Consider the following 25,645-nt stretch of genomic DNA (forward strand, 5'->3'; position numbering starts at 1 on the left):
CGCATCACAGTTCATCACAAAATGATGTCTGCTCTATGTAGGACGAGATGGAAATAGCTAAATTATGGTGTCATTTGACATAAAAGAGTATTTTTGTGTACATCAAATTTAGCATGCTTACTAATAAATTGGCTCTGAGAGGTCTGTGGGATGTGACAGAACCTCTTCACCGCTGGAGCAGATCCAAAGAGCTGTGCAGGCTCAACTCTGACAAGTTGTCATGGTGATGACAAATACTGATGAGTTGTTATGTCAGCTCCTCTGTCATAGAAATCATGCCACAGTTACAGAATCCCATGGCGGTTGATGCAAGAACACTGTCATGATCAAATGTTGTCTCTGGGAAACTGAACTCTTCTTTTCTTTGTTACTGATGTGGTACCATTAAGGGCACGTTGGTTTTTATACATCTAGTATGGACATTTAGCCTCCAGCGACAGGATCCTGTGCTGTAATTGCTGCAGCCCAGGTTCGATTCCCAGGCAGGGCGCTAACCCAACCTCTGAAGAGTTAACTCCTCAGTGTCGGCCCCAAGCCCAGATAAAATTTGGAGGGTTGCGTCAGGAAGGGCATCCGGTGTAAAACCTGTGCCAAAATCAAAACATGCGGACTAAATGATCTGCTGTGGCGACCCCGAACAGCGAGTAACTGAAACAACATCTGGTATGGTCATTTGACCTTTTTAAAAATAATATACAGTAAGATTGACCTTCACTCCAAAGCTTTATTTTAAAACCTAATTAAATCTACACTACACAAACCTTTCCAGGTAAAGATACATAAGTGGACTAAGATGGCACCACCCCAGCAAGTGAAGTAAGGTACCCTTATTTAAAAAGTGTTTTATATGACCACTTGGGACTTTGGGTTTGCTATTACATTGTGGTTATTTGTCAGTTTTAGTATTATTATTAATAGAGTTAACAATTGCTTATGCTTTTGCATTCCTCTTGGAATTCCCTTCAGATCGCTCCTATACATCATATATACCAGGGTGCAAGAGATATCCTGTGATGATCTGGCATCCTGTTCACACACTATTATAAACTCTGGATTTACTCAGTATAATTTGGCTTCTGAAGGTGAAAACATATATACACTACCAGTCAAAAGTTTGGACACACCTTCTAATTCAATGTTTGTTTAGGGATTTATTTTCTACATTCTAGAACAATCCTGGAGATTTCAAAACTATGAAATAACACACATGGACTTCAGTAATCCATATGTAATGACAACAAAAAAACAGTCAGTTGTTATTTTAAGACACGAAGGTCAGGTGTTCTGGAATAGTTCTTGCAAGAACAGTATTGTCAAGTGCATTTGCAAAACCCATCAAGCCCCATGATGAAACTGGCTCACATGAAGACCATCCCAGTAAAGCAAGACCAAAACTGACCTCTGCTGCAGAGGAGAAGTTCATTTAGAGTTACCAGCCTCAGAAATCACCAATTAACAGCACCTCAGATTAGAGGCGTTATGAAGGCTTTACAGAGCATCAGTAGCAGACATATCTCAATATCCACTGTTCAAAGGACATTATTGTGGATTTTGGCCGCCTTCAGCATTGAAAGAAATAAACATCAGGAAAGACCATGGAATTAGAAGGTGTGTCCAAACTTTTGACTGGTAGTGTAAATGTTTAATTTCTTACGTATGGCTGATTTATATGACTTACACATGTTAACATCACTTTATATTCCTTTAAAACAAAACCCGACTTTCTCAGTGCTTCAGATGAGTTGAGGTTAGTATAAGTGCAGGCTGATGTAAGGGGTGATTATAGAGGCTGATTAAATAAGCTATGTAAGATTTTCAGGGGGAAATTATAGGGACAATTTAATTTCTGCAATGTAAAGAAACAGCTGAAATGTTAGTAAAAGATGAATTGTTTATTAAGCTACAAGAACAGAAGCATTACATACATTTACATTTAGAAGTCAGAAAGTCAAATGACAAACAGCGACGAAATAACTGCTTACTTATACTTTAAATGAGTAATGAAGTCGTCTTCTAACTATGATCGCATGAAAACCTTTACTCCCATCAGGACCATAAGGCAGGCGTAGGACTCCGGGAGGCGCCGCCTCTCCATTTAGTAGCCTTTTTTCACTCGTCTGACAGTGTCTGTTTTGGTTGGTGCACAACTTGCGTTTCTCTCGCAGTTCTGGACTTGTTTCTGGACTGCCCCAGACTTCTGAGGCTAAGAGTGGAGAAATGCGAGGGCCTGGAAGGGGTGCACGGACACATCTAGGGCTGGAACGTGGGCTGTTTAAGGGGCTGCTACACACCTGGCCGGAGAAAACGCGAGGGATGCTTAGAGGCGATGAACAAGCGAACTCGGATTCTGAGGAGCTGCATGCTGAGGAGTCTTCACCACAAGTCTGAAGCTGTAACATGCGCTGGTTCAGGATGGAGATCCCCTTCCCGTTACTTCTGTCCTCCAAACCCACATCCACAGCTTTCTTTTTGGAAGCTTTCCCCACCAGGAGTACTCTCATGTTACCTTCAGACTGTGAGAGTTGGTGGTAAGCACGTCCAGCTCCTTCCAGATCTTCATATTCCACTAATACGCTCTCCTTAGTGAACAGCTCTGGGTATCTGTAGCTGTATTTCTGAAGCTCGGGAAGAAGCTCTCTGCCAGGTCTGTTGACCCGAGCCATGGTGATGGTGCCAAATGGCTCCAGAATTGCAATAGCAGTTTCCATGGTGCTCTTGCGAGGTGTTGATGGGTCATGTGCCATGTCCTCGGTCAGATTTGATTCTGTGACGTTCCAGACCAGCAGCAGTCTGCTTGGTACCTGAAAGAGGACAGACTCGGGCACCGGTTCTATTCTGCGCACTTTATTTCCCTCTTCGTTCACCTCTAGTTTTACAGAATGGCGGAGGGCGTAGGCTGTAACCCGCCAGTCTTTTGTGAGCTGCTTCATCTGGAATCAAAATGAAAATATGTACTTGTCTAGCTAGATAAACCAAGAAATCATGCTATGACCAACCAAGTTGGAACTTTATAATGCTTTTACAGAAAAGCACAAGCTTACCTTTTTAAAAGAGGTCAGCAACTTGATATTGACGTAACCCATCTTATTTCTTCGGACATGCTTTAAAAGGAAAGCATCCTTGGCCAGATTCTCATCAGAGAGATAATACTCAATCTGAGAGACCATCTTTTGTAGCAGATCAGCATCCGGAGGTATCCAGACGTCAAGGTCTAAATCTTCATCGTTTTCATTCGACACAGAGAAATATCTGAGGAGGGCAAAAGGAACAGGGTGTACTGTTAAAAACAAATGTTTCACAAGCAAAAAGAATTAAGCAGAAAACAGCAAGAGAGCTTACTTTTCATTGCTAATGCTGTCCATTTTCTCTTCAGCTTTGGTGTTTCAGTGCAGTTGGCAGCAGTTCTCTTCAAATGTGTGTGTCAGCGCGAAAATGTTTAATAACAGCCCTCAGAGCCTGAGTGGTCTTGTCTGCCCTCGATACTCTTCTTCACTGTTATAAATCTGCTGAAAACACCCACACGGCTAGATCTGTCATGCAGAATCTAACCAATCAATAGCGTTGACGAGAACAATGCTGTAAAGTGGTATTACCATTTGAGGACACTTCCACACACTGACATCACAAGAGGAGCCAAAAAAAAGTTACATAAACATCTTGTGCCGAAAATAGATGTATTATGAGACTGTACTATCGTAAGGATCTATTCGTGATTTGAGTTGAAAATTAGCTCTCACCACATGAGAGTTTATATACTTCACTCTCATGTGGTGTTATTTTTCATTTCATATGACTTAATTCAATATTATGAGTAATCGATGTTCTCGGAAACCATATAAAGTTAAATGGATTCATCAAGACAAATCATTTCAATGGTCAAAATCAAAGAAAAATAGCCCTAGGACTAGGGCTAGTTATGAAGGTCATCTTAATTTTTCATTTCATTTCATTGTCTGTACCGCTTATTTCATTGTCTGTACTGATCTATACTCGGGTCATGGGGAGCCTGTGCCATCTCAGGCGTCATCGGGCATCAAGGCAGGATACACCCTGGACGGAGTGGTCATCTTAATGTATACGACTAATTAAACTAATACGAGTGAAATTGTATTGATCTGCAAGATATTTTTGTTGTTTGTTTCAAATCACATGCTTAGATATGTTTCTATGTACACAACTGTCTAGGTCGTTCACAATAAGACATATGTACAACAATCAGCCATGACATTAAAACCACTGACGGTTTTGTGCTACAATGGCAGCTGTCCATGTGTGGTTGCCCATTTCTCCTGCTTTCAACACATCAACTTCAAGACTGTTCACTTGCTGCCTAATATATCCCACCCCTTGACATGTGCCACTGTAATAATACAATGAATTTTATTCACTTAACCTGTCACTTGGTTTCATGTTATGGCTAATTGGTTTTAGAAAATGATTAGGTTCGTTGTTTGTTGAACATCTGATACATCCTCTATGGGGACTTTAAGAGCTGGATTTTTAGAGCCAGAAAAGGGGCTTGCTCTGTCAGCGCCACGTATTGACCTGGTATTGCAGTACTTCCAGGCTTGGTGCACCATTTTGCGGGGCAGTGGTGGTTCATGTGGTTAAGGTGCTGGGTTGTTGATTGGAGGATCAGGGTTCAAGCCCTAGCCACAGCACCACTAAGGTCCACTGTTGGACAATTGAGCAATGCTACACTGGATCAGGAGTAATTCAGGCCAGTTTTGTTCATCATAACAATGGATCAAGGATGAGATAAAAGAAAGAAAATAAGGGTATGTTTAAGTACTTAGTTTTTTAACTCTAAAAGTTGTCTAAAACACACTAACCCCATCATAGAGGGTTATTCTGGGCTCAAGTGATTAAGGCTCTGGGTTGTTTATTGGAAGGTCAGGGTTCAAGCCCCAGTGCTGCACTGTTCTTAAGAGCAAGGCTCTTAACCCTCTCTGCTCCAGGGGCGCTGCATAATAACTGCCCCTGCACTCTAACACCACTTCCTTAGCTGGAATATGCGAAGAAAAGAATTCCACTGAGCTGTAATCTACACCAATCAGGCATAACATTATGACCACATACTTAAAATTGTGTTGGTCCCCCTTTCACTGCCAAAACAGCCCTGACCCGTCGTGCACTGTGTATTCTGACACCTTTCTATCAGAACCAGCATTAACTTCTACAGCAATTTGAGCAACAGTAGCTCGTCTGTTAGATCGGATCACACGGGCCAGCCTTTGCTCCCCACGTGCATCAATGAGACTTGGCCACCCATGACCCTGTCTCCGGTTCACCACTGTTCCCTTCTTGGACCACTTTTGATAGATACTGACCACTGCAGACCGGGAACACCCCACATGAGCTGCAGTTTTGGAGAGGCTCTGATCCAGTGGTCCTTCATCAAACTCGCTCAAATCCTTACACTTGTCCATTTTTCCTGCTTCTAACATCAACTTTGAGAACAAAATGTTCACTTGCTGCCTAATATATCCCACCCACTAACAGGTGCCATGATGAGGAGATCATCAGTGTTATTCACTTCACCTGTCACTGCTCATAATGTTATGCCTGATCGGTGTATGTGTGGTGATAATAAAGGATTCTTGTCCTCAGTTCTAAAGCAGTGTGTACTGTAGACACAACTAATCTATACATTTGGATTACATTACCTTACAGTTTTACACGAGGCTTCATGTTTCCGCAATGTGCAGCAGTTCACAGTTACTGCTTACTCAACATCAAATGACTTTTTATATCTTTCTGGAAAAGTGTAAGATGATATATGATGCCCCAGTTTGAACTTCCCAGGGTCATACTGTATGTTGGTAAGTAATCCTATACACTAGTCAGGAGGGAAGCCCAGCTGATCCAATGACCACTGTGAAAAGTTAGAGCCACAGCCTTCACTAAAACTATCTCAGGATTTTTTAGTTAAAAGAAAGAATGCTGATTGGTTTTGTCACTTCACATGAGTACATGTGGTGGTTTTCTCTTTTCTTTTCTTTTTACAGCCGGTGAAGATTTATGATTGACTAAACTGCAATGCAATCTCATGACATTCCATACTCTCTACTCTTTTTCCCTCTGGTTGTGTGCTATAGTAATATTAGGATGAATAGGATGATGAGCTCTGCCCAGAATATATTGAGCTTCTGATATCTTTTGTACACTTTCAGGATCTGCAATGTGGGAGGAAAAGAAATTTTTGAATAGCGTGACACAATGAGCTTTTCAGAGTATATAGTCACTGGACTGACACAAGTCCAGAGAATCTCATCTTTAACTGTATTAAAGAGTTATTTTCAGAATTAACCTGTATTTGTGAAAGTACATGGTTCTTGGCCATGTTTATTGGCAAAACACAGCAGATGAAGCTGGAAGTCTGGCTTGTGAGACCTCTGTGTTTGAATTTTATTTACATTGCTAGCTCAGTGGTTATGACATTAGAATACTGTTTGGAAGGTGACGAGTGCTTGGATTTGAACTCATGACCTACTGAACATAACATATTTTATGTTATTACGTTTGCATGAATGTTGCTGTCTGCACATGGAATATTTTGCACCGGTGTAATCAAATTTAATTCTTTCTACTCTGAATCTTTCAGTGAATAAGCAGCAGAATTTCAGCAGCACATAGCAGCAACTCACCAAAAATGAATGTAAACACAGAGTACTGTAGTAGGTAGTAATTACCCAGGATTGATTGGAATGTTGGTTTAGGGGGCAGGTGGACCACAAAGTGACGACAAAAACAGAGAGAGAGAGAGAGAGAGAGAGAGAGAGAGAGAGAGAAAGACGAATGGATAATAGTCTCACGTATTATACACTGATATTTGCTTAACTGTCATCACTGTGTATGCATGCATTGAACATTGCCCTTAAAACTGAACTGTCTTCAAATTGATATTCTTCATGTACAGCACCTTCAGGAAATAATGATAAGCATTTGTATTGATTTAAAATGATATGAAGGATGAGCTTTAGGAACCTTAAACATTACCTTAAACGGCTTAATCGTATTACAGAAATACATACTGATCAAGCATAACTTTATAACCACCTGGTTAATATTGTTTTAGTCCTCCTTTTGCTGCAAAAAAAGCCCTGACCCGACATGGCAGGGATCAACTTTGAGGACAAAATGATAAAATGACCTCATCAGGTGCCATGAGGAGGAGATCATCAGTCTTATTAACTTCACCTGTCACTGCTCACAGTGGCTGATCGGTATACATATTCAGTTATAAACCGACCAGAATTAGTAGCTATTCCTGTTCCAGTGAGGAACCAAACGTCTCTTAAAATATCAGTGTGCCCTAGACTATACTTACACTTACTAATTAGGATGATCAATAGAAATGTACACAGCAATAAGAAATTGCAAATTAGTTTGAATTGAAAGATATACATGTTTACGCACATAATAGATTTGTCACATAATAGTGAACAACAACTAGGACTACAACAGTGTGTGTATGATCGTGTGAGAATGTGTCTGAGTGGGTGTTAGAAGTGCTGTCAGTGTGAATTGCATCCACTGTCATGGCCTGAAGTGTTGTTGCAATGCCCCCAAGAGCTGCAGTTTTGGAGATGCTCTGATCCAGTGGTCTAGCCATCACAATTTGTCCCTCCGTCAAACTCGCACAAATCCTTACGCTTGTCCATTTTTCCTGCTTCTAACATCAACTTTGAGGACAAAATGTTGACTTGCTGCCTAATATATCCCACCCACTAACAGGTACCATGATGAGGAGATACTCAGTCTTATTCACTTCACCTGGCACTGGTCATAATGTTATGCCTGATCTATGTACGCTGCAGACTCGTCATGTTGGTTCTACACATAGCAGAAGGGATTTCTGATGAAGAATCCACATGAATAGTGGGAGTTACAGTTTTGCCTAGTCTCAAGTTTAATGTGTAAAACATGTCCTGTTGGTTTTCGTCATGGTTTTACTTTAACACGGCTTGAAATCATTTACAAATCATTACAATTTACTTCTGATGCTAAAAATAAACGTATACCAGGTTTAAGGAGGTACAAATGAAAAGTAGATGATTGTTTATGATGGACATGTTCATAAAAGTGAAGCAAGGATGACAAGACCAGTAAATAAACATTAAAATGCATTCCAAATCAAACCGATCGTCCGGATGTGTAAAGTGTGTGTTTTCCCGGTCTCTGTACCACGTGCTGCAGGTCCAGTATTTTTGGCGGAACGCAAACTGCATTCCAAATCATTTGAATTTTGTCTCGGGAGCTCCGTTAAAAACGTTGAGCTTCATCCGGGTCCGTGATTGGCTTGTTCAGGGTCACGTGACCGCCGCATTCTGATAAGCGGCCATATTAGTCAAGCCCATTCTTTCATTCGTTTGCGGCACAAAGTAAGGTATTTGTGTGAGCTTTTGTTGATTTTTTAAAATCATTTTTGCCCTTTCCTTCGGTAGCTTTTGCTTTTTCCCCCCCCAGGTGCTGTGTTAAATATATGTTGACTTGTATATTGTTATGCATTCCTGCATAATTATTTAAGGTAATTTCCCCTGCTCTCGGCCCTTTATCTAGTGACCACTTGGCTATATTTAACCGTATTCGTTCTTACGTCGTGGTGCTAGCCGGAAATTTGAGCATTGTAAGACCAAATTTCAAACGCAAACGTCGTGGGAATTTTTTTATATAGTCCAACTAAAACCTACGGATTTCTACTTTTATTCTAGGTTTTTTTTTAAGTTTACAATGGCGACCGCCACTTCCACCCCGGCCGGCCAGAGAATAAGCACCCGGGCGAGCGGCGGCACTCCTCTGAGCCCCACGAGGATCACCAGGCTGCAGGAGAAAGAGGATCTCAGCAACCTCAACGACCGCCTGGCTGTTTACATCGACAAAGTCCGGAGTCTAGAGTCAGAGAACAGCGTTCTTCATCTACAGATTTCTGAAAAGGAAGAGGTGAGGAGCCGGGAGCTGACCGGCCTTAAGTCTCTGTATGAGACCGAGCTCGCGGACGCGCGGCGCTCGTTGGACGACACCGCTAAAGAACGGGCCAGGCTGCAGATCGAGCTGGGTAAACTCCGAACCGAGCATGACCAACTCGTGCAGAAGTAAGTGACATTTCCGCTCGTGCACGCTCGTTTGTTTCGAAATCAATGAATACAATTTCCTCCTCGTGCTCGAGACATTGTTTCAAAATGGCCCGCCATTTGTAGCTCACCAGGAATGGCCGCTCAGCGTAGTGCCTTATTGCATGCAGGCGTCCGCTCCGAGCTGGCATGACCGTAGAGTTCAAATAAAAACCTAGTGTAGTGGACAGACTTGACAGTCCACACTTGCACGGCATTGTTGAGAGTGTGTGACTAGTGGACAGACTGACTGGCATTGTTTTTAGACATTATGATTTTGGACGCTTGTTTTTTTTTTATAGTGCGGTTTGAACCCATGCTTTGTTACTTTCTCAGGATATTATTTTACATATCCATGTAATGCACGTGCGAAGTTTGGACTTTTCCACGTGCCACACCTTTGCTGGATGTGGGGGAGGGGAAACTACCTCCTGCCTCGAGCTAGTTGGAAATTGAAAGCTAAGCACGAAGCCAGCTCTTTATTTTATTTTTTTATTTTTTTGCAACAAAACAAAATTAGATTCTTGGCACGTATTTTTTTCTTTAAAGTCAAATTAATCTGCTTTAACTACTTTACAAAATTTTTAAAGTGAAGCCATACTTAAGTTGCTTGGCTCGTTTTCTCTGCTCAACACTGAAGAGAGATTTAGCCCAATTTTTTTGTGTAATAAAAATATGGAGCAAGATCCAGGTCATTTTGACTCAGAAGTAAAGTGTTGAATAACTAATGACCATCAAAACAAGTAGGTGAATCCACTTCATTTTACCGGGCATTTTTACCCATGGAGACTCTCTCTCTCTCACACACACACACACGCGCGCGCGCACACACCTGCTGGTATGAGCATGGTTTTGTGTGTTTGCTGTTCCCTGAAAACGGACGTATTCAAAAAAAATTTGTCTTAGCTGACCAATATGTCCTGCTCAAGAAGTTCCAGTTTTAATCAGTGCCGTTTTATACTTTCCAATCTGTTGTGGTTGAAGTGGACAAAGCTGGGATGTTTCTTTGTTGTTGTATGATTTGGGGTTTGTCTCTCTTCCTCTTCCTTTAGCGACTTCAGGTCTAGGTGGAGCGGTCAGTCATGGGTTGGTGAAGTGGGCAGGGCTTACAGTCGTACTGTTGGTAGTAAAAATGTTTCCTTTAGTGTGTTGGAAGTTGGTCCCAGCCCACACTTTACACACTGGAGTCTGTTGCAAATTAGAGGGAAGCAAAGCGTCTTCTTTCTGAATGCCTGGTTCCTTTGTTAGACAACTTTTTTTTTTTTTTTTTTTTTTTTGAAATCTTTAATATTTTGAGCTTGTTTGAAAGCCTTTTGAGATATTGCCAAAAGTTTTGGGACATCTACCTTTACATGCACATGAATGTAATATGGAGTTGTCCTGTCCTTTGCAGCTATAACAGCTTCAACTCTTCTGGGAAGGCTTTCCACAAGGTTTAGGAGTGTGTTTATGGGGAATTTTTGACCATTCCTCTAGAAGCACATTTGTGAGGTCAGGCACTGATGTTGGACGAGAAGGTCTGGCTCACAGTCTCCACTCTAATTCATCCCAAAGGTGTTCTATGGGGTTGAGGTCAGGACTCTGTGCAGGCCAGTCAAGTTCCTCCACACCAAACTAACTCATCCATGTCTTTATGGACCTTGCTTTGGTCACTGGTGTACAGTCATGTTGGAACAGGAAGGGGTCATCCCCAAACTGTTCCCACAAAGTTGGGAGCATGAAATTGTCCAAAATGTCTTGGTATGAAGCTGAAGCATTAAGAGTTCCTTTCACTGGAACTAAGGGGCCGAACCCAACCCCTGAAAAACACCTGAATTCAATGATTTGGAGAGGTGTCCCAAAACTTTTGACAATCAGTTTAGCAGTCAAACATGTCTCCCATCATTGATTGATTATTGTTAACACTAATCCTCTAAGATAAGAGAGAACTTTATTAATCCTGAAGGAAATTCTTTTGCCAGAGACTGCTTCAGATAACATGAAAAATAAATGTAAATGAAATAATCGATATATGTATTTAAAATACAAAGTATTCGAAAATATATAAATGATATACACACATTTATTCAAAAGTACACAGTTTGTTCAAAAATATAAATGAAATATAGCTGAAAAATAAATGAAATGGAAAATATTCTATATATGCAAAATGTATTCCGTTGGGATTGGAATCATGCTGCCCCAGGGTTGCCAGAATCATGTTTTTTTTACACTTGTTTTTTTTTTTTTTTTTTTTTTTTTTAAAAACAATACAATGAAGAGGCCAAAATCTTGCTTTATAGCAATGAACACTTTATCCCATTTTTCAGTGTATTATTACTACACACACCTGATTTTATGGTATTTGTGTCTTCATTGTCATTCTAAAATACCTTAAGTCAGAGCTTAAACTGAAAAACAAAAAAACCCCAAAACTTACCCATTCACCAACATGTAATGGCCACCTTTTGATCGGACCATACAAATGTTTGCCCTGAGACCACAACTTTCTTAAGACTTGTGCTTGATTAACAAGCTACAGACCAAAAATAGAATGGTCCATATCTCTTGCAGGGTGATAATTGTATATAACAACTCCAAACAGTCCTCTTTTTAGAGTTTACATTATAGGTGATTTACATCCATCCATACATGGGTGGTTTATGTCCACCTATGTGAATAGCTGTTAAGATGTTTAATATTAGAATAAAAGGCATACACAGGAAAAACATGCACAAAACTCACGGCCACTCTTCTGCTTTTGTCTGGTGAGCTGACGTAAGCTAGTGATATAATTGCCAAGGTAAACATTACTCATTTCATTTATACTAGTCAGAAGAATTGTCCTGACTTCTACAGTGATTTATTCTCTTAAATGTATATTTGTATATAATATAATTCACACCAATAATACTCTTAACACTGACGTACCAGAATAAGGGATCACTATGAGGAAAAGCGACTACATGATAAATAATCGAAGTACTGAAGTATGAGGGCACTGCGTCAGCACCTACGATTTGCAAAGTATCCCATTACCCCATCAAGACACACAAAGCCCTTGGCATATTCAAATGGCAGCATGATCCATTTTGCATATTAAATCACATCTGCACACGTTAAGGATCGCTTCAAGAAATTACGGTGATTCCCTTGATGTTAACATTGGTCATTTTAGCAATTGAACTATTTGCTTTAGAAACATGAGCCACACTTTTCTGCTTTGGTTGTTGGTCAGTGTTGAAATGAATTTACACCAGATTAGAATTGATTTGTGCCACATATGGTATTTAAGTCCTGTATGACACTAAGGAAGCCATGCATATAGACTCACAGCTAGTCATTTGTCATTTATGCATCGCCTATCAAAACGATTCAGCTGTCAGGATGAAGGCCAGTTTGTTTTTGTTTGAATGGTCATCAGTCATTGAACACATTACCCACAGTGTCATCAAGGACAAATGCGGCTTTCTCCACCGTTGGGAAACTCCATTCATTCGGCTGAGTGTTCACCTCATCTCAGAAATGTGATCCTGAATCAGAAGTAACTGGATAATTTTGTGGAGATTTGTGACTTTGTATGTTGGGTTATATATTATACACCTAAGCTCTCAAATGAGGTGGATGCCAAGCTGAAGTCTCTTATCAGCTGTCTGTAATTTTGGACTGTCCGGCGCAGGGCTGTGTGCTGGGGAAAAAATTCAACTGCATGCACCTAAATATTTTTCAAATCCCAATTAAGCCACTGGTTCAATTTCTGAAACTACAATTAAGAAGAACTTGCACCATTGTCTAGATCACGTCAGCTGTTAAATCCTGATTCACACTTTTGGTAAAGGGTAAATATTTAACGTTCATGCTTATGAAGAATCCAATCATTTTAAACCCATTGGATTTTCTTTTAGTCCAAAATACCCCTAACAGGCTACTCTAATGTGGAATTGCATCATCCTTTGTCGCAATTTTTATAATGCTGTGAGGGAAGCTTTCATCAAACTTGGGTTGATTTAGAAGGAAGAATTCAGTACACAGCCTAGTCTGTCTTCATCTACACTAATCTGGATAAATGTGAAAACGACGGATAGAAAAATATACGTTATTAAACGAAAATGTGTGGACACGGCCTCAGAGTAAACTTCATTAAGCCTATGTGTTGATCCAAGAGGACTCTTCCACATGTTAAGGCCGTTTCCTGTAGTGTCCGTTTCCGTCCATGTTGTATTGAGTGGAGAATTAGAGCGAACCCCAGGATAAGGGCCTGCCTGTTTTTGTCTGGCTTGTTATAGAGTTCCAAGTGAATTATCTTGAAAATGAAAGCCTTGTATACCAGTTTTAGTAAACCATTTGAGATTGAGAAGGTGAATAACGTGCACCGATGTGAGAGATTCGGTTGATTGACTGAAACAAAAAGAACCCTCTTACCATCTGTTCCTAAGAAAGTCACACAGACTCCCTTTATTTGTAAAACTCGCATCTGCACATGTGCAGCGTACTCCTTAGAGAAGTGTGTGGAATAATCTCTGAACAAATCATCTCTGATTAAAGTAAAATCTTAAACGGATGGGGAAAATCGGATGTAGAAAAATCAAGAATTTTCCATTAGCAAAGATTTCCCATATGGTTAAAGCACATAGCTTTATATTTTTTTGCCTTTCGGTCACTGAAGTTTAAGTGACATGACAGCTGTGAGACCAAATTTTGTTGTAGGTTTGCTTTCTAAGCCAGCTGTCCATTTCCTACTGAGAAGTGTCCCTTTGTCCAGGTCGAACTGCAAGGATGCATTTGCCACTGAAAGGTTAATGGTCAGGGTTGTTATCTAGGTAAGGCTGCTCCAAGTGGCCATTTTGTAACAGATGGATCTCGTTTTTGGGGAAATGCAAGCTGTGAATGTTTTCATTTTAAGGAGTTTGTGTATCATTTTGAAGCATATTGAAATTGTGTGAAAATACAAGTTATTTTCCTTTGTATGTCTCTGAGGTTCTGAGCAAATGGAGACCATTTGCTTTGGTCATTTGTAAACCCTTCCTATGGATTTTCCATGTGAGCTGGATAATTTGAAACCATGCTCATAGTACAGGAATGAGACAATTAGGCAAAATCCAAATCTAACCAACAATATGAGGAATATTGCATAAAACAGCTGTGTAAAATTCACCATCAGACAGCAATGTCTACAACTATTAAACACCCATTTTCATTGGTAAAAATTATAGTACACTCTTACAAAAGATGATTTTAAGGTTTCTTATTCTTGGATTTTTATGATTCTTGGAAACCTTTCTGAAAAGAAAATGTGCTGTTATTTTACACACAAAACTCGCAGAGAAACATCTGAAGAATCTTTAAGGAGGTGTATGAAAGCACTTTAGTGCAGCATGCCAGTAAATCAAGCCTGGTCAGTAGATTTTAGGCAATGAAATCCTGCAGGTGCTCGCTGAAGTGGGGGGAAGGGGGGGGGGGGGGGTTAAAAAAAAAGTGCATTGTGGACCATAATCAGTCCTCATGATTAACGAGTGTGCTGTGATGTCCGAGTTCTGAGGAAAGATTTAGCCACTCTTCATAAACCGTTCTAACATGGCGAAAGAGTTCGTCACACTGTAGGTCTTGTAAAATTAAACCAGAATTATTCTTTTCATAGGAAGTCAATGGCAGAATGTACAATGATGGAATCTACTACTGATTTGTGTTTAATTGATTTCTAAAATCTAATTTTTTCAGTGTATTCAGGCAATGCATTTGTGTTGGGAAAGTGCCCATGCGACCCCTTGAAGCCTCTTAGGGTAGCTATATATGCCTCGCATAAATGCATCTTGTATCCTTAGTGTCTAGTATGTAGCTTATACACTATATCGCCGTCTTGGTATGAAGCTGAAGCATTAAGTGTTCATTTCACTGGAACTAAGGGGCCGAGCCCAACCCCTGTATTCAATGATCTGGCAGGGTGTCCCAAAACCTTTGGCAATATAGTGCATCACCAAAGAGAAAAATTATATTCATGGCTGAAAGGTTATACCTTTTTACCTGCACAGGCTTTCAGTTAAGCTTAGTGAATTGATAGTGATTTTGGAAGCTATATTTGTTGATGTGCTGATGCCATGAAAACATGTTGGAACTCACTGTCGTCTTTCAGTTGTGTTCAGAAATTCCTGACATGCCATACATTTTGTCACTAAGTTGTTAGTACTTCATTACCTATTTGTACTTTATCCCTTAAGCCCCACCTCTTATGCTTTTTTGTGTGTGTATATACACTCAGAAGGTTAACACTCATTAGTTTCTCGGTTCAATCCTCTAAAATGTTGGCGGTTCACTGAAACCAATTACCAGTCATGTGCTGGGATTTGATCTTTCTAACACAAGCATGTTTCCTAATCTGCAGCGGTTGTAGTCAGGTATTTATGAGGCCCTTGAGCAGTGACGTGTTTGTAGCCTGAGCGCTCTTGGTCCCAGTGCAGGTTCAGGTTTTTGTGATTGTGGCCAAAAATGTGAGTGGTTGGTTTTATTTTATTTATTTTTTTTTTTTTGTCAAAAATTTCAATGAAACTTGCAGAGATTTCTTTTTTTGTGGAAGTCTACTTGAATTGCAAGCAAGTCGTCTTTTAAACTGCTACCAGTAATTGAATGTAATTACTTTTTATGGTAGCGCTAATCATGCTGGAAGCATGTGAACTGGGGCTGACTGGACGTCGTGAGATCACATGATTCCTGATCTGTGGAATATCTGCTCTAATTTTGAAATTATGGAGTGTGCTTGATTTTTTGCTTTAATTTAGTTAGCAATTTCTACAACACTGCTGTTACTGGAAAATAGTCAGTTTTGCTCAGTCACAGTACACCTACACTACATTTCTAAAGGTTTTGGGACACCCCTCTTAGTCACTAAATTCAGGGGTTGGGCTTGGCCCCTTAGTTTTAGTGAAAGGAACTCTTAATGCTTCAGCATACCAAGACCATGAAATTTTGGACAATTTCATGCTCCCAACTTTGGGATGCCAGACCTTCTCGTCCAACATCAGTGTCTGACCTTGCAAATGCGCTTCTAGAGGAATGGTCAAAAATTCTCATAAACACACTCCTAAACCTTGTGGAAAGCCTTCCCAGAAGAGTTGAAGCTGTTATAGCTGCAAAGGACGGGTCAACTCCATATTACATTCATGTGCAGGTAAAGGCAGATGTCCCAACCTTTTGGCATTATTATATTATTTCCTGTAACCCGCAGTGTGTTGTTCCAACTGGTGGCCATAGTAACATGGGTGGTGTAACTGGTATTCCACGTTTAACATGTCTGTCTGTGTTTGTATATAAAACTCACCCAGTGTATATATTCATTCTATCTCATATGAGATGAAGGAGAAGCAGCGTGCACTCTTAATGTCTGGTTCACAAAACAGGAAACGGATCTCGCACACTTTATTGTATGTAAATATGGAGCGACAACCAATGGGAGTGAAAAGTTTTGTTAACTTGCACAGAACACCACCTGGAAAAATGCTGTTTCGTTTCTTTTATCCATTTTTGATTTGCATCTACTCAAATGGACGATTAACTCGCGTCCTATTGTGATGTAGACTAAGTTTAAGATGTTAGACTATCTGAAGCCACTGTGTATGGTCTGCACATGTTCCCTTGAGCCATTCAGAGGAAGAACTGCCTCAAAAATGTAGACAAGAATCTATTTCCTGTCAAGTGTATGAGTAGCATCTTGTGTGCATTCTTCTCATTCATAAAACTCCTCTGGAATGAATAGGCTGTCCTTGTGTTGTATGAATCGAAGCCTGTGTCTGAAAAGGTTGGGCAGATCACCTATGAGTCAGGGATGTCTTCCTAGTAAATAACGACGTCTAATGTTCGAGCGTAAGGAATGGAATTATCTTGACTTGGGCTTGATGAGCTATTTAAGATTTGTTCAATATTAGTACACTTGGATGCAGATATTATTGTCCTTTCAACCTCCTCATCCAACAGAAAATGTTTACATGCGAGATCAGGAATTTATCTTAATGTTTTTGTGAGTTATGGGTGCTTTTTAGCAAGAAAATATTCTGATAACCTTCAAAACTCGAGTGTGTCAGTTATGTCTTGCTAGTTAAGATTCAGACCTTCACCTTAGACCTGCCCATCACTAACCTTTTAAAACTGTTCCACTCCTGTAGCTGGTGTTTCTGTTTAGCAAAACGTGCCCTCGTCTTCGGTTACTGATGATATGCTGTGTATTTGTGTTTGTAGCTATGCCAAAAAGGACGCTGACCTGGCCGGATGTCAGGCCCGACTGAAGGATGTGGAGGCGTTATTGAACACTAAGGAGGCCAGTCTGGCCACAGCTTATTCTGAGAAGAAAGGCCTGGAGGCCTTGCTATCAGATCTGCAAGCCCAGATCCAGGAGGTACACCTCTCCTTTTACCTTATTGATTATAATTTAAATTAAAATAAATAATAAATTCAATGACCTCCTATTAGTAAGTGTAATGTGGCATGTGAGCTCCCAGTTAACATCACTTTCACCTCTGCTGTGTTTAGCTGGAGGCCGGACTGGTCTCGGCTAAGAAGCAACTGGGAGATGAAACTCTGCTGAGGGTGGATGTGGAGAACCGCTGCCAGAGCCTGATGGAGGAGCTGGAGTTCCGCAAAAACATGTTTGAGGAGGTATTTTTTATATTTTGAAGCTGTTTTCCCCCCTTCCTCCTTTGCCCTTTCCCCATTAGTATAATTTTCATTACCTGAAATTTTGAAAGCCATAAATACAGATTTTGTCTAGCTCTTTATTTTTCACCATGGTCTTATTTATTTTTAATCCAAGAATCATAAAAGTTCAGACTTTTTGTTGTGATTTTGCATTCTCAGTCTAACAAACAGTTGCTTTGAATGCTTCTACTGATGCCATCTTCCCTTAGCAGTGAATTTATTCGTACACCCACCAGGTTGCTCATGGTCCTGAAAATGTGCCATGCTGCAGATAGAGATCAACCCAAATGCACTGAAAGGACTTAACAGATAGTAACTGCCCACACACCCTGGTGTTGAAAGCTGCCTAATAAAGCTGGTTGAATGATGGTACAAGCCTAACCATGAAGCTGCAGCAAAAGAAAATGTACTGCTACACCCAGTTTCATTTTTGCTTTCCAAGATGAGCAGATACTGGTGTAACACAAAAAAAACAGTCAGATCTAAAATGTATTGTGGATAAGGTTTCCTGTCTTGGGTGGGACAAATTCCTTTGCTTGGGTAGTCACCTTCTAAAGAATTTGAGGTAATATTTCCTGTGTATTCCTACCAAAGAGAAGTTAAAGTGAAATTTAGTTTCACAGTTAAATCTGTTCCAGCAACATGACCCGAGAAATCGAGCACTATAGTACAGAGTACGGGTCGTACAAGGTGTACGCACATTTCTACAACAAATTAAAAGAAGCTGCTCTCTGAAAAAGTAAAGGATTAGTCATATCTGAACATGTAAGGCTGTTAAACATGCTGCACTCTGTTCCTCGCCTGGTTCTTACCCCCTATTTATTGACTTTTTTTTTTTATAGTGCTTGAAATATAGACTGTGAAAAGTACATAGACTTTATTCTGCTCAATTAACTCTCAGGAAATTAAGGACACCCGGCGCAGGCATGAGACCCGTCTGGTGGAAGTGGACTCTGGTCGCCAGATAGAGTATGAGTTCAAGCTTGCGCAGGCCCTGACGGACATGAGGCAGCAGCATGATGATCAAGTTAAACTCTACAAGGAAGAGATGGAGCAGACCTATGCGGCCAAGGTGAGGCTCTCTTCCACGAAATTCTCAAGAATTTATAATGCGTCCGTTCAGTTCAACGTTCTCTTAAAATGTTGAGTTGTTTAGCAAGTAGCATTTGATTCAAGTGTTTTTTTTTATTTTTTATTATTATTATTCTTGAATGTAATAAAGGATGTCGCACATTTTGTTGCACGGTGCTTGCATGTAGCAGAAGTGATGAGCGCTCAAAGCATTTCGGCTTTCACAAAGAGTCTTGCTCAACTCATGTTTCTTGCAATCCCCCCAATCCTCCATTTTGTAAACATCTAACAAATCTGGTCCTGCATCGATGATGATGATTATTATAACGGTTAAATGCTTCTAAATGTATTAAGAGAACTGATACTTTAAGACTTATTAACAAATGTATTTTTAAAAAAAAAGCATTTATTGTATGCAGATGTTGGAGATTATAATTCATGGATCATATCATGCAGGCTGTTTTTATGTATTTATTTCAGGAAATGTTTAACTGATTTGTGTACGCTCATTTTTTTTCTTCTTTTTTTTCTTTCTCCTCACCCTCTGGTTTTTACACCTCTTCAGCAGCAATGCCAGTGTTGCACTTCCTTCCAGCCTCTGAGAAGACGCTGTTTTAGTTCCTCTTTACATTAAGTTCAAGATTTCTTCCCATGCGCTGGTTGTATTGAGCCGTCCTGTGTGTTGGTTTTATTTTCAGCTGGAGAACGTACGTCTGTCTTCAGAGATGAACAGCAGTTCAGCAAGCCTGGCACGGGAAGAGCTGAAGGAGTCTGCTATGAGAGTTGAGAGCCTGTCAGCTCAGCTGGCCAGCTTGCAGAAGGAGGTACGTGTTCCCTTAAATGCACTCCTGCATTCATATCATCATATTGATATATGGAGGATTTATACCTTTTCAGGTTGAGTTCTAAACGATTGTCCAAATTTTCACAATCTTTCTAGTTTACCAGAGATTATGACCGTGTTAAAGGAGCAAAAGTGCAAAAGAGCGTCTCAACGTTCTGCAGCTCGAATGAGTTTCCTGTTTAGTATGTACAGCTGTTGCAGACAGTTAAGATTCACAAAGGTTTGTTAGTCTTAGAGCAGTCTGTTTAACATCCTTAGACAGTGCCCAGAGCACTACTATTGCCAGGACATGCCTTCTTTCTCAAGCTGATTTTTTTTAAAAAAAAAAAAGACCTCTGAAGTAGTAGTTTAACACTCCACTTATTTTTATTTTTTTATTTATTATTTATTTTTTGGTAAAATGTGACCCAAACTGGTACTTATAAGGACATAAATTTTTTTTTTTTTTTTCCCCAGCTTGACCATTTCAGATTCTTGAAGCATTTTCACATTGGTGCCAATTTGTGTTTACACCTGTTGTTGGATGGGTTGAAGATGCCTTAAAAAAGAAAGAAAACTACTTATTTATTGTCATGTAATGATGTAGTTCTTCATTTAGTTGACTTTTCCCTTTTCTGACCCTGAAATTGGAGCTGACCAGAGCCAGGACAGAACTGCCACATTATTATTATTATTATTATTATTATTATTATTATTATTATTATTATTATTATTTATATAAATAAATATAAATTTTTATTTTTATAAAAAGCAACTTACTTCAACAGAAGGGGTGATGTATTTTTGCTAGGTTTAAAAAAAAAAAGTGAAATGCTTCTCAAATATTTAAGATTCTGATTGAACTTTCATTTATGTATTAAATACATAAACCTCACTGTTATGTCTGTAATGTGCTTCAGCAGTGTAGGGTTTATTGTACTAGGCAGGGAAGAGAGACAGGAGAGACAGCAGCTGCACTGTAGGAGCAGTGAAACTGGAGCAGGTAAACAAGAGTGGACAGAAGAGCAGTTTGGACAAGGGAGGTAGATGAAAGATGGATAAGTCATGAATGTGTTGGCAGGCAGGCTGTGTGTGATCGCTACTCACAGGGTATAAATATTAGTTGCTTAGTCTTTTTTTTTTTTTTTCTCCTCATTCCCTTCTCCTTACTTATGTCATGATCATCAATAGACACGAGGCTGGCAGGATCGCATCAGTGACCTGGAGGCTGCTCTGGCTCATGAGAAGGATCTGAGCCGCAAGATGCTGGCTGATAAAGAGCGCGAGATCGCCGAGATACGAGCCAAGATGCAGCAGCAGTTGGAAGAGTATGAGCAGCTGCTGGATGTCAAACTGGCCTTGGACATGGAGATCAACGCCTATAGGAAACTGCTGGAGGGCGAGGAGGAGAGGTAAGACAGGCATGCCCTTATGTTTATGCAGAATGTAACCGAGCCCCAGGAGTCTGATGGGCTCAGCTCCACTGAACATGAACGATTTATCACTTCTGTTTACGCTCTTTTCTTCAGATTAAAGCTTTCTCCCAGCCCGTCATCTCGTGTGACCGTGTCTCGAGCCTCGTCTAGCCGCAGCGTTCGCACCACACGTGGGAAGAGGAAGCGTGTGGATGTGGAGGAGTCTGAGGCCAGCAGCAGCGTCAGCATCGCCCACTCAGCCTCTGCCACTGGCAACGTCTGCATCGATGAGCTGGACGTGGACGGCAAGTTCATCCGTCTGCATAACAACTCCGATCAGGTCAGACACAACAAGGACGTTTATTCATAATTATTCATACATTTACACATTTTGCGATGCTTATGTAACATCTTTGGGCTTTTATAGGACCAGGCAATGGTAGGGTTTGAGCTGACCAGAATTATTGGAGAAACTTCTGCTACCTACAAGTTCACTCCCAAATATGTCCTGAAGGCTGGACAGAAAGTCACCGTAAGTGCTTTTAATGGTCTTTGAGTAGGTTGTAGTGTATGCAACTGTCTCGCTTTTAAAAGTGCAATGCTGTCTCTTGTAGATCTGGGCATCTAATGCAGGTGTGAGCTCCAGCCCTCCCACTGACCTCATCTGGAAGAACCAGAGCTCCTGGGGCACTGGTGAGAACATCAAGGTTGTCCTGACCAACCCAGAGGGAGAGGTGAGAAATTGGATTCCAAGGAAAAATGCCCTGTCTGCCACTGTTTGATGGACTCTACGCTGGCTACTGCTATAATTATGCTTTAAAAACCCTGTGTGTGCGTCATGCTGTTTGCAGGAAGTCGCTGTAAGGAGTACAGTGTTCAAGACTGCCACAGTAGCAGAGGAAGAGGATGATGAGGGATTGGAGGCCATTGAGGAGGAGCTCTTCCTCCAGCAGGTAAGATGCAGTGTCTAGCTTTATGACTGTATGAAATCATGCTACAGTCATAGAAAAGCATGGCGATGTCCACGGGAACATTTTTGTAGCTTTGCTTCCTTTGAGGGTACAGTCTGGGTGGACGTTTGTCCATGTGTGTGTTCTGCATTTTACTGTGTGAGTATAATTGATGCACTCTGATGAACACAGGTCATCCTGGGTGCATTCTTGCTGTCAGCCCAGAGTTCCCAGTATAGGCTTTTCATGCTCAATCCTGACCCAGATAACTCCCTGTAGATTAATTAATCATTTGCTAAAAATATGATGAAAGAAAATGTGTGCAGTCCACAAGGAAGATTTTTGGGAGCGGTTTAGGCAATCCTACTTTTAGTTCAACTTTGGTGCAATTAATCAGATTTATATGGACACTTCCTTTTCTCTATTGTCTCAAAAAAAAACATATCTTTTATTTAAGTGTTTTGAAAGTTGCTTGAATGTTGTATGTGTAGATTAGCACCTCTCCTGTTGAATTCTGGGTCAACTGCATGCCTGAAGAAATGTTGGCTTTTCTGTTCAGTGTACTGATCTTTTGCCCTAATGCCCTGACAGGGAGAACCACAAAGAGAGGGCGCCAAGAGAGGCTGCTCGATCATGTGAGCGCAGTAACACTACACACCACCTAACTCTTCCACTACAGCCAGGTTCAGCTGCCAACTCTACAACCACCTCAGAACTATTTTTGTATCACTTCTGTATAATAAACTAAGTCAAGTGGTTTTTTTTTTTTTTTTTTTTTTTTTTTTTTTTAATTTTATCAGATTGTACACCTTTTTGGTACATTTCTATTTTAATTTTATATGTGAATTCATAAAAGATACTTTCACAACTTTTCTTTCTTTCTATGAACCAAAATTTAGCGATCAGTGGAGGACCATAGTGAGACTGAGAGCTCAGTGATGAGTAGGCAGCTTTTGCAAAAATCCTCCAGGTGCTGTGATTTTACCTTAATTTGTGTATCTTCCTTTTTTTAAAAAAAACACAACAGCATTTTAAGGGTCTCTTTATAGAAAAGTTATAATTTTATACTAGTTTTTGTAGTTTTTAGTCAGACAAGTTGTTGTGTATAATGGAATGTAGACTTAAATTCATACATCGAAGGTAAAAAAACAACAAACAGACTGACCGCTGATTTCAAATCCCAGTTTTGAAGAGGGCTGCTGGATATAATCAAATTGCTGACCTTTTAAGCTCGAGCACTGTTTGAACTACAATACACCAGAAGGTGGCAGTCTAGAGTCATTTATTTGAATCCTGATCAGGCGGAATGTATACAGTGCCAGTTTTTTCTACTCCTGACTGTGCCAGCATGCCGAGTTTCAACAACTCCATGACAGATACATGTAACTGATGATAAATTTGGGAGGAGAGGTTAGCATAATGCTCATGAGCTACTGTACTTTACCAGCAGTTTATGTAAGCAGTCTGTAAATTGGCTACACGATATCTCTCGAGACAAGACACTAAAGCGACGGATCGTAATGGTGTCCTTTATTTAATTACCTCTTAAGAATTAGCCTTGGGTGGACTTGCTTGTTTTTTATTCCAGTTTGTCCTTCTTATCTTACTGAATAGTCGTATGCTTATATTTTGCTTTTCATTTTAACCTTGAGTAGATTTGTGGGTTGTCTTTTCATGTCACTTGCATGCTTTTGCTCTAACCTTTACAATTTGTAAGGCAAAATAAAATTTTGTTGTATTTTCTATCTAGTCTGTCTGATTTTTTTTTTTCCCCCCTAGTTTTTCTTGTCCTAAAGCCTTTAGAAACCTATAGATTCTATTGTCAAATCATTAGAATTCTGTTTTCTTTGGAAGATGAGTGAATTCTGCTAAGGTCAACTGCTGGTCTGTAGAGATTCACTGGCAGACTTTCCCTTAGTCATAAAACACACCATCATAAACGTGAAGGAAGTCCGGCACTTGACCACTAGGTGGCATTGGTGGTGTGCGTTTTGTCTGAGAACATGCTTCTCATGCGAGATCTGTCAAATATAAGCAAGATTTACATGAAGGACTATCATTCTAACTGGCAGGTTGACTGATTTTAGATTTTGGAATTGAACCAAATGGTGTAAAGGTCACACAAGGTCATATTACTGAAGAGGACTAGACTTAGTGGCAGAGGTGTCTCTGTTCAGTCGGTTTCAAGTTCTACTTGGATCTGGGAGATTTTGACCATGATATAAAACGAAGATCTGCATCTGTTATGGCTGGTGTAATGTGGTTAAAATGTTTTTGAACACAATCCTGGGATGTTTTGTGTTCCAGAGCTGAACTTACTGACCACTCTTTTTCTGTTGTTGGTTCTCCAAATCAGTGATCAGTTGGCCTTGATAAACTGAACTTGAGCTCTGTTCATTGCTTCTTAAATATTCAATGAAATGCACCCAAAAACTTAGGAACTTGGTAACTGAGGAGCTAATACTTGTTTAGTTCATATTATAGCAAAAAAATGTGTAAAGAACTTGAGGTACAAATTCTTTTCAAAAGCAAATGCAGAGTTTTTGTCAGTGTGATGTTTTGCAGTGAAGTTTTAATCATTATGCCTGACTTCTTTTCAAGGCCAAATATTTACAAGCAAAAATATTCAAAATATTACAGTGTGGATGGAGCTGAATTCCCTCCACACTTCTTTTAATGGACTGGACACATTGCATTACAGCTGATATGAGCAGGTGGCACATTCCCCAGTTTAATGAAGGACGTCTGGTTTACTCCATGAGGGTCTCGTTAGTGATTGCAATGCAGTAAGCACTTGTTTGGATTTGGGAACCGGGCTGATTTTCGAGTTGGGGTTGAGTTTTGATTATGGACCCGCATGGAGAAGATCAATAATTCCTGATGCATGATATTGAGATGATATATGAACTCAATTCATGTAATTGCTACCGGTGGAGGTAAAGTTATGGAACGGTGTCATGTAGAATGCAGTCATGAGTCTTCAACTTACTTTCATGGTGAAAAATTAACACATTAAGCACTTGTACCCAGCTGTTATAAAGACTCGCACTGTTTAGCATCCTTCTAACACACTTGGTGCTGTTTTGAATTTATAGTGTACAGCCGCAGAAGAGGAATTATTTATGTCGTCACTATCCGGTGTCCCACACAAGAGGATGAGTTTTCATCCTCCCAGTTTTTCTTCATGTCATCTTGAGTTTTTCTTCACCACTGTTACTTCTGGCTGCTTTGTGACAATGTACACTATATATTGTTAAAAGTTTTGGGACATCTGCCTTTACATGCACATGAATGTAATATGGCGTTGCCCTGCCCTTTACAGCTATAACTCTTCTGGGAAGGCTTTCCACAAGGTTTAGGAGTGTGTTTATGGGAATTGTTGATCATTCCTCTAGAAGAGCATTTGTGAGGTCAGGTTTCAGGGGCCGAGACCAACCCCTGAAAAACAACACCTGAATTCAACGATTTGGAGGGGAGTCCCAAAACTTTTGGCAATATAGTGTAACAAAAATACACCATGCACAAAATTGTTAAAATTATTATTTTTTCAACATCATAGGTTGAGGTTGTATGATCTAAACATGGGAGAAAAACTTTCTTTTATCCTCATGG

At 40.2% G+C, this 25,645-nt stretch overlaps 2 protein-coding genes across 2 annotated transcripts; one reads left to right on the forward strand and one right to left on the reverse strand.

Moving 5' to 3' along the window:
• Positions 1 to 1,877: 1,877 nt before the first annotated feature.
• On the reverse strand, positions 1,878 to 3,498 carry LOC131366742 (la-related protein 6-like). Its single transcript, XM_058411442.1, has 3 exons — positions 3,340 to 3,498; positions 3,042 to 3,249; positions 1,878 to 2,930 (listed from the first exon to the last, which is right to left on the reverse strand). Exons 1-3 carry the CDS (start codon positions 3,360 to 3,362, stop codon positions 1,983 to 1,985), a joined length of 1,179 nt encoding a protein of 392 aa, XP_058267425.1. The 5' UTR covers positions 3,363 to 3,498; the 3' UTR covers positions 1,878 to 1,982.
• A 4,769-nt stretch (positions 3,499 to 8,267) lies between these two features.
• On the forward strand, positions 8,268 to 23,778 carry lmnb1 (lamin B1). The gene is made up of 12 exons (XM_058412532.1): positions 8,268 to 8,389; positions 8,715 to 9,095; positions 17,319 to 17,475; positions 17,610 to 17,735; positions 18,676 to 18,846; positions 19,544 to 19,669; positions 20,860 to 21,080; positions 21,198 to 21,423; positions 21,511 to 21,615; positions 21,698 to 21,817; positions 21,935 to 22,036; positions 22,625 to 23,778. The coding sequence occupies exons 2-12, from the start codon at positions 8,734 to 8,736 to the stop codon at positions 22,670 to 22,672; spliced, it is 1,764 nt and encodes a 587-aa protein (XP_058268515.1). The 5' UTR covers positions 8,268 to 8,389; positions 8,715 to 8,733; the 3' UTR covers positions 22,673 to 23,778.
• The last annotated feature ends 1,867 nt before the right edge of the window (positions 23,779 to 25,645 follow it).

This window comes from Hemibagrus wyckioides, linkage group LG16 (assembly GCF_019097595.1).
Source record: "Hemibagrus wyckioides isolate EC202008001 linkage group LG16, SWU_Hwy_1.0, whole genome shotgun sequence".
Lineage (NCBI taxonomy): Eukaryota > Metazoa > Chordata > Actinopteri > Siluriformes > Bagridae > Hemibagrus > Hemibagrus wyckioides.

Excerpts from the sequence above, each read along its gene's own strand:
- LOC131366742 (XM_058411442.1), bottom strand. The coding sequence starts at position 3,362 with ATGGACAGCATTAGCAATGAAAA. Across the intron at positions 3,250-3,339 it reads GACAGCATTAGCAATGAAAA|ATATTTCTCTGTGTCGAATG; the intron begins GTAAGCTCTCTT and ends TGCCCTCCTCAG. Across the intron at positions 2,931-3,041 it reads TGCTGACCTCTTTTAAAAAG|ATGAAGCAGCTCACAAAAGA; the intron begins GTAAGCTTGTGC and ends TTTTGATTCCAG.
- lmnb1 (XM_058412532.1), top strand. The coding sequence starts at position 8,734 with ATGGCGACCGCCACTTCCACCCCGGCCGGCCAGAGAATAAGCACCCGG. Across the intron at positions 21,424-21,510 it reads TGCATAACAACTCCGATCAG|GACCAGGCAATGGTAGGGTT; the intron begins GTCAGACACAAC and ends GGGCTTTTATAG. Across the intron at positions 21,616-21,697 it reads AGGCTGGACAGAAAGTCACC|ATCTGGGCATCTAATGCAGG; the intron begins GTAAGTGCTTTT and ends TGTCTCTTGTAG.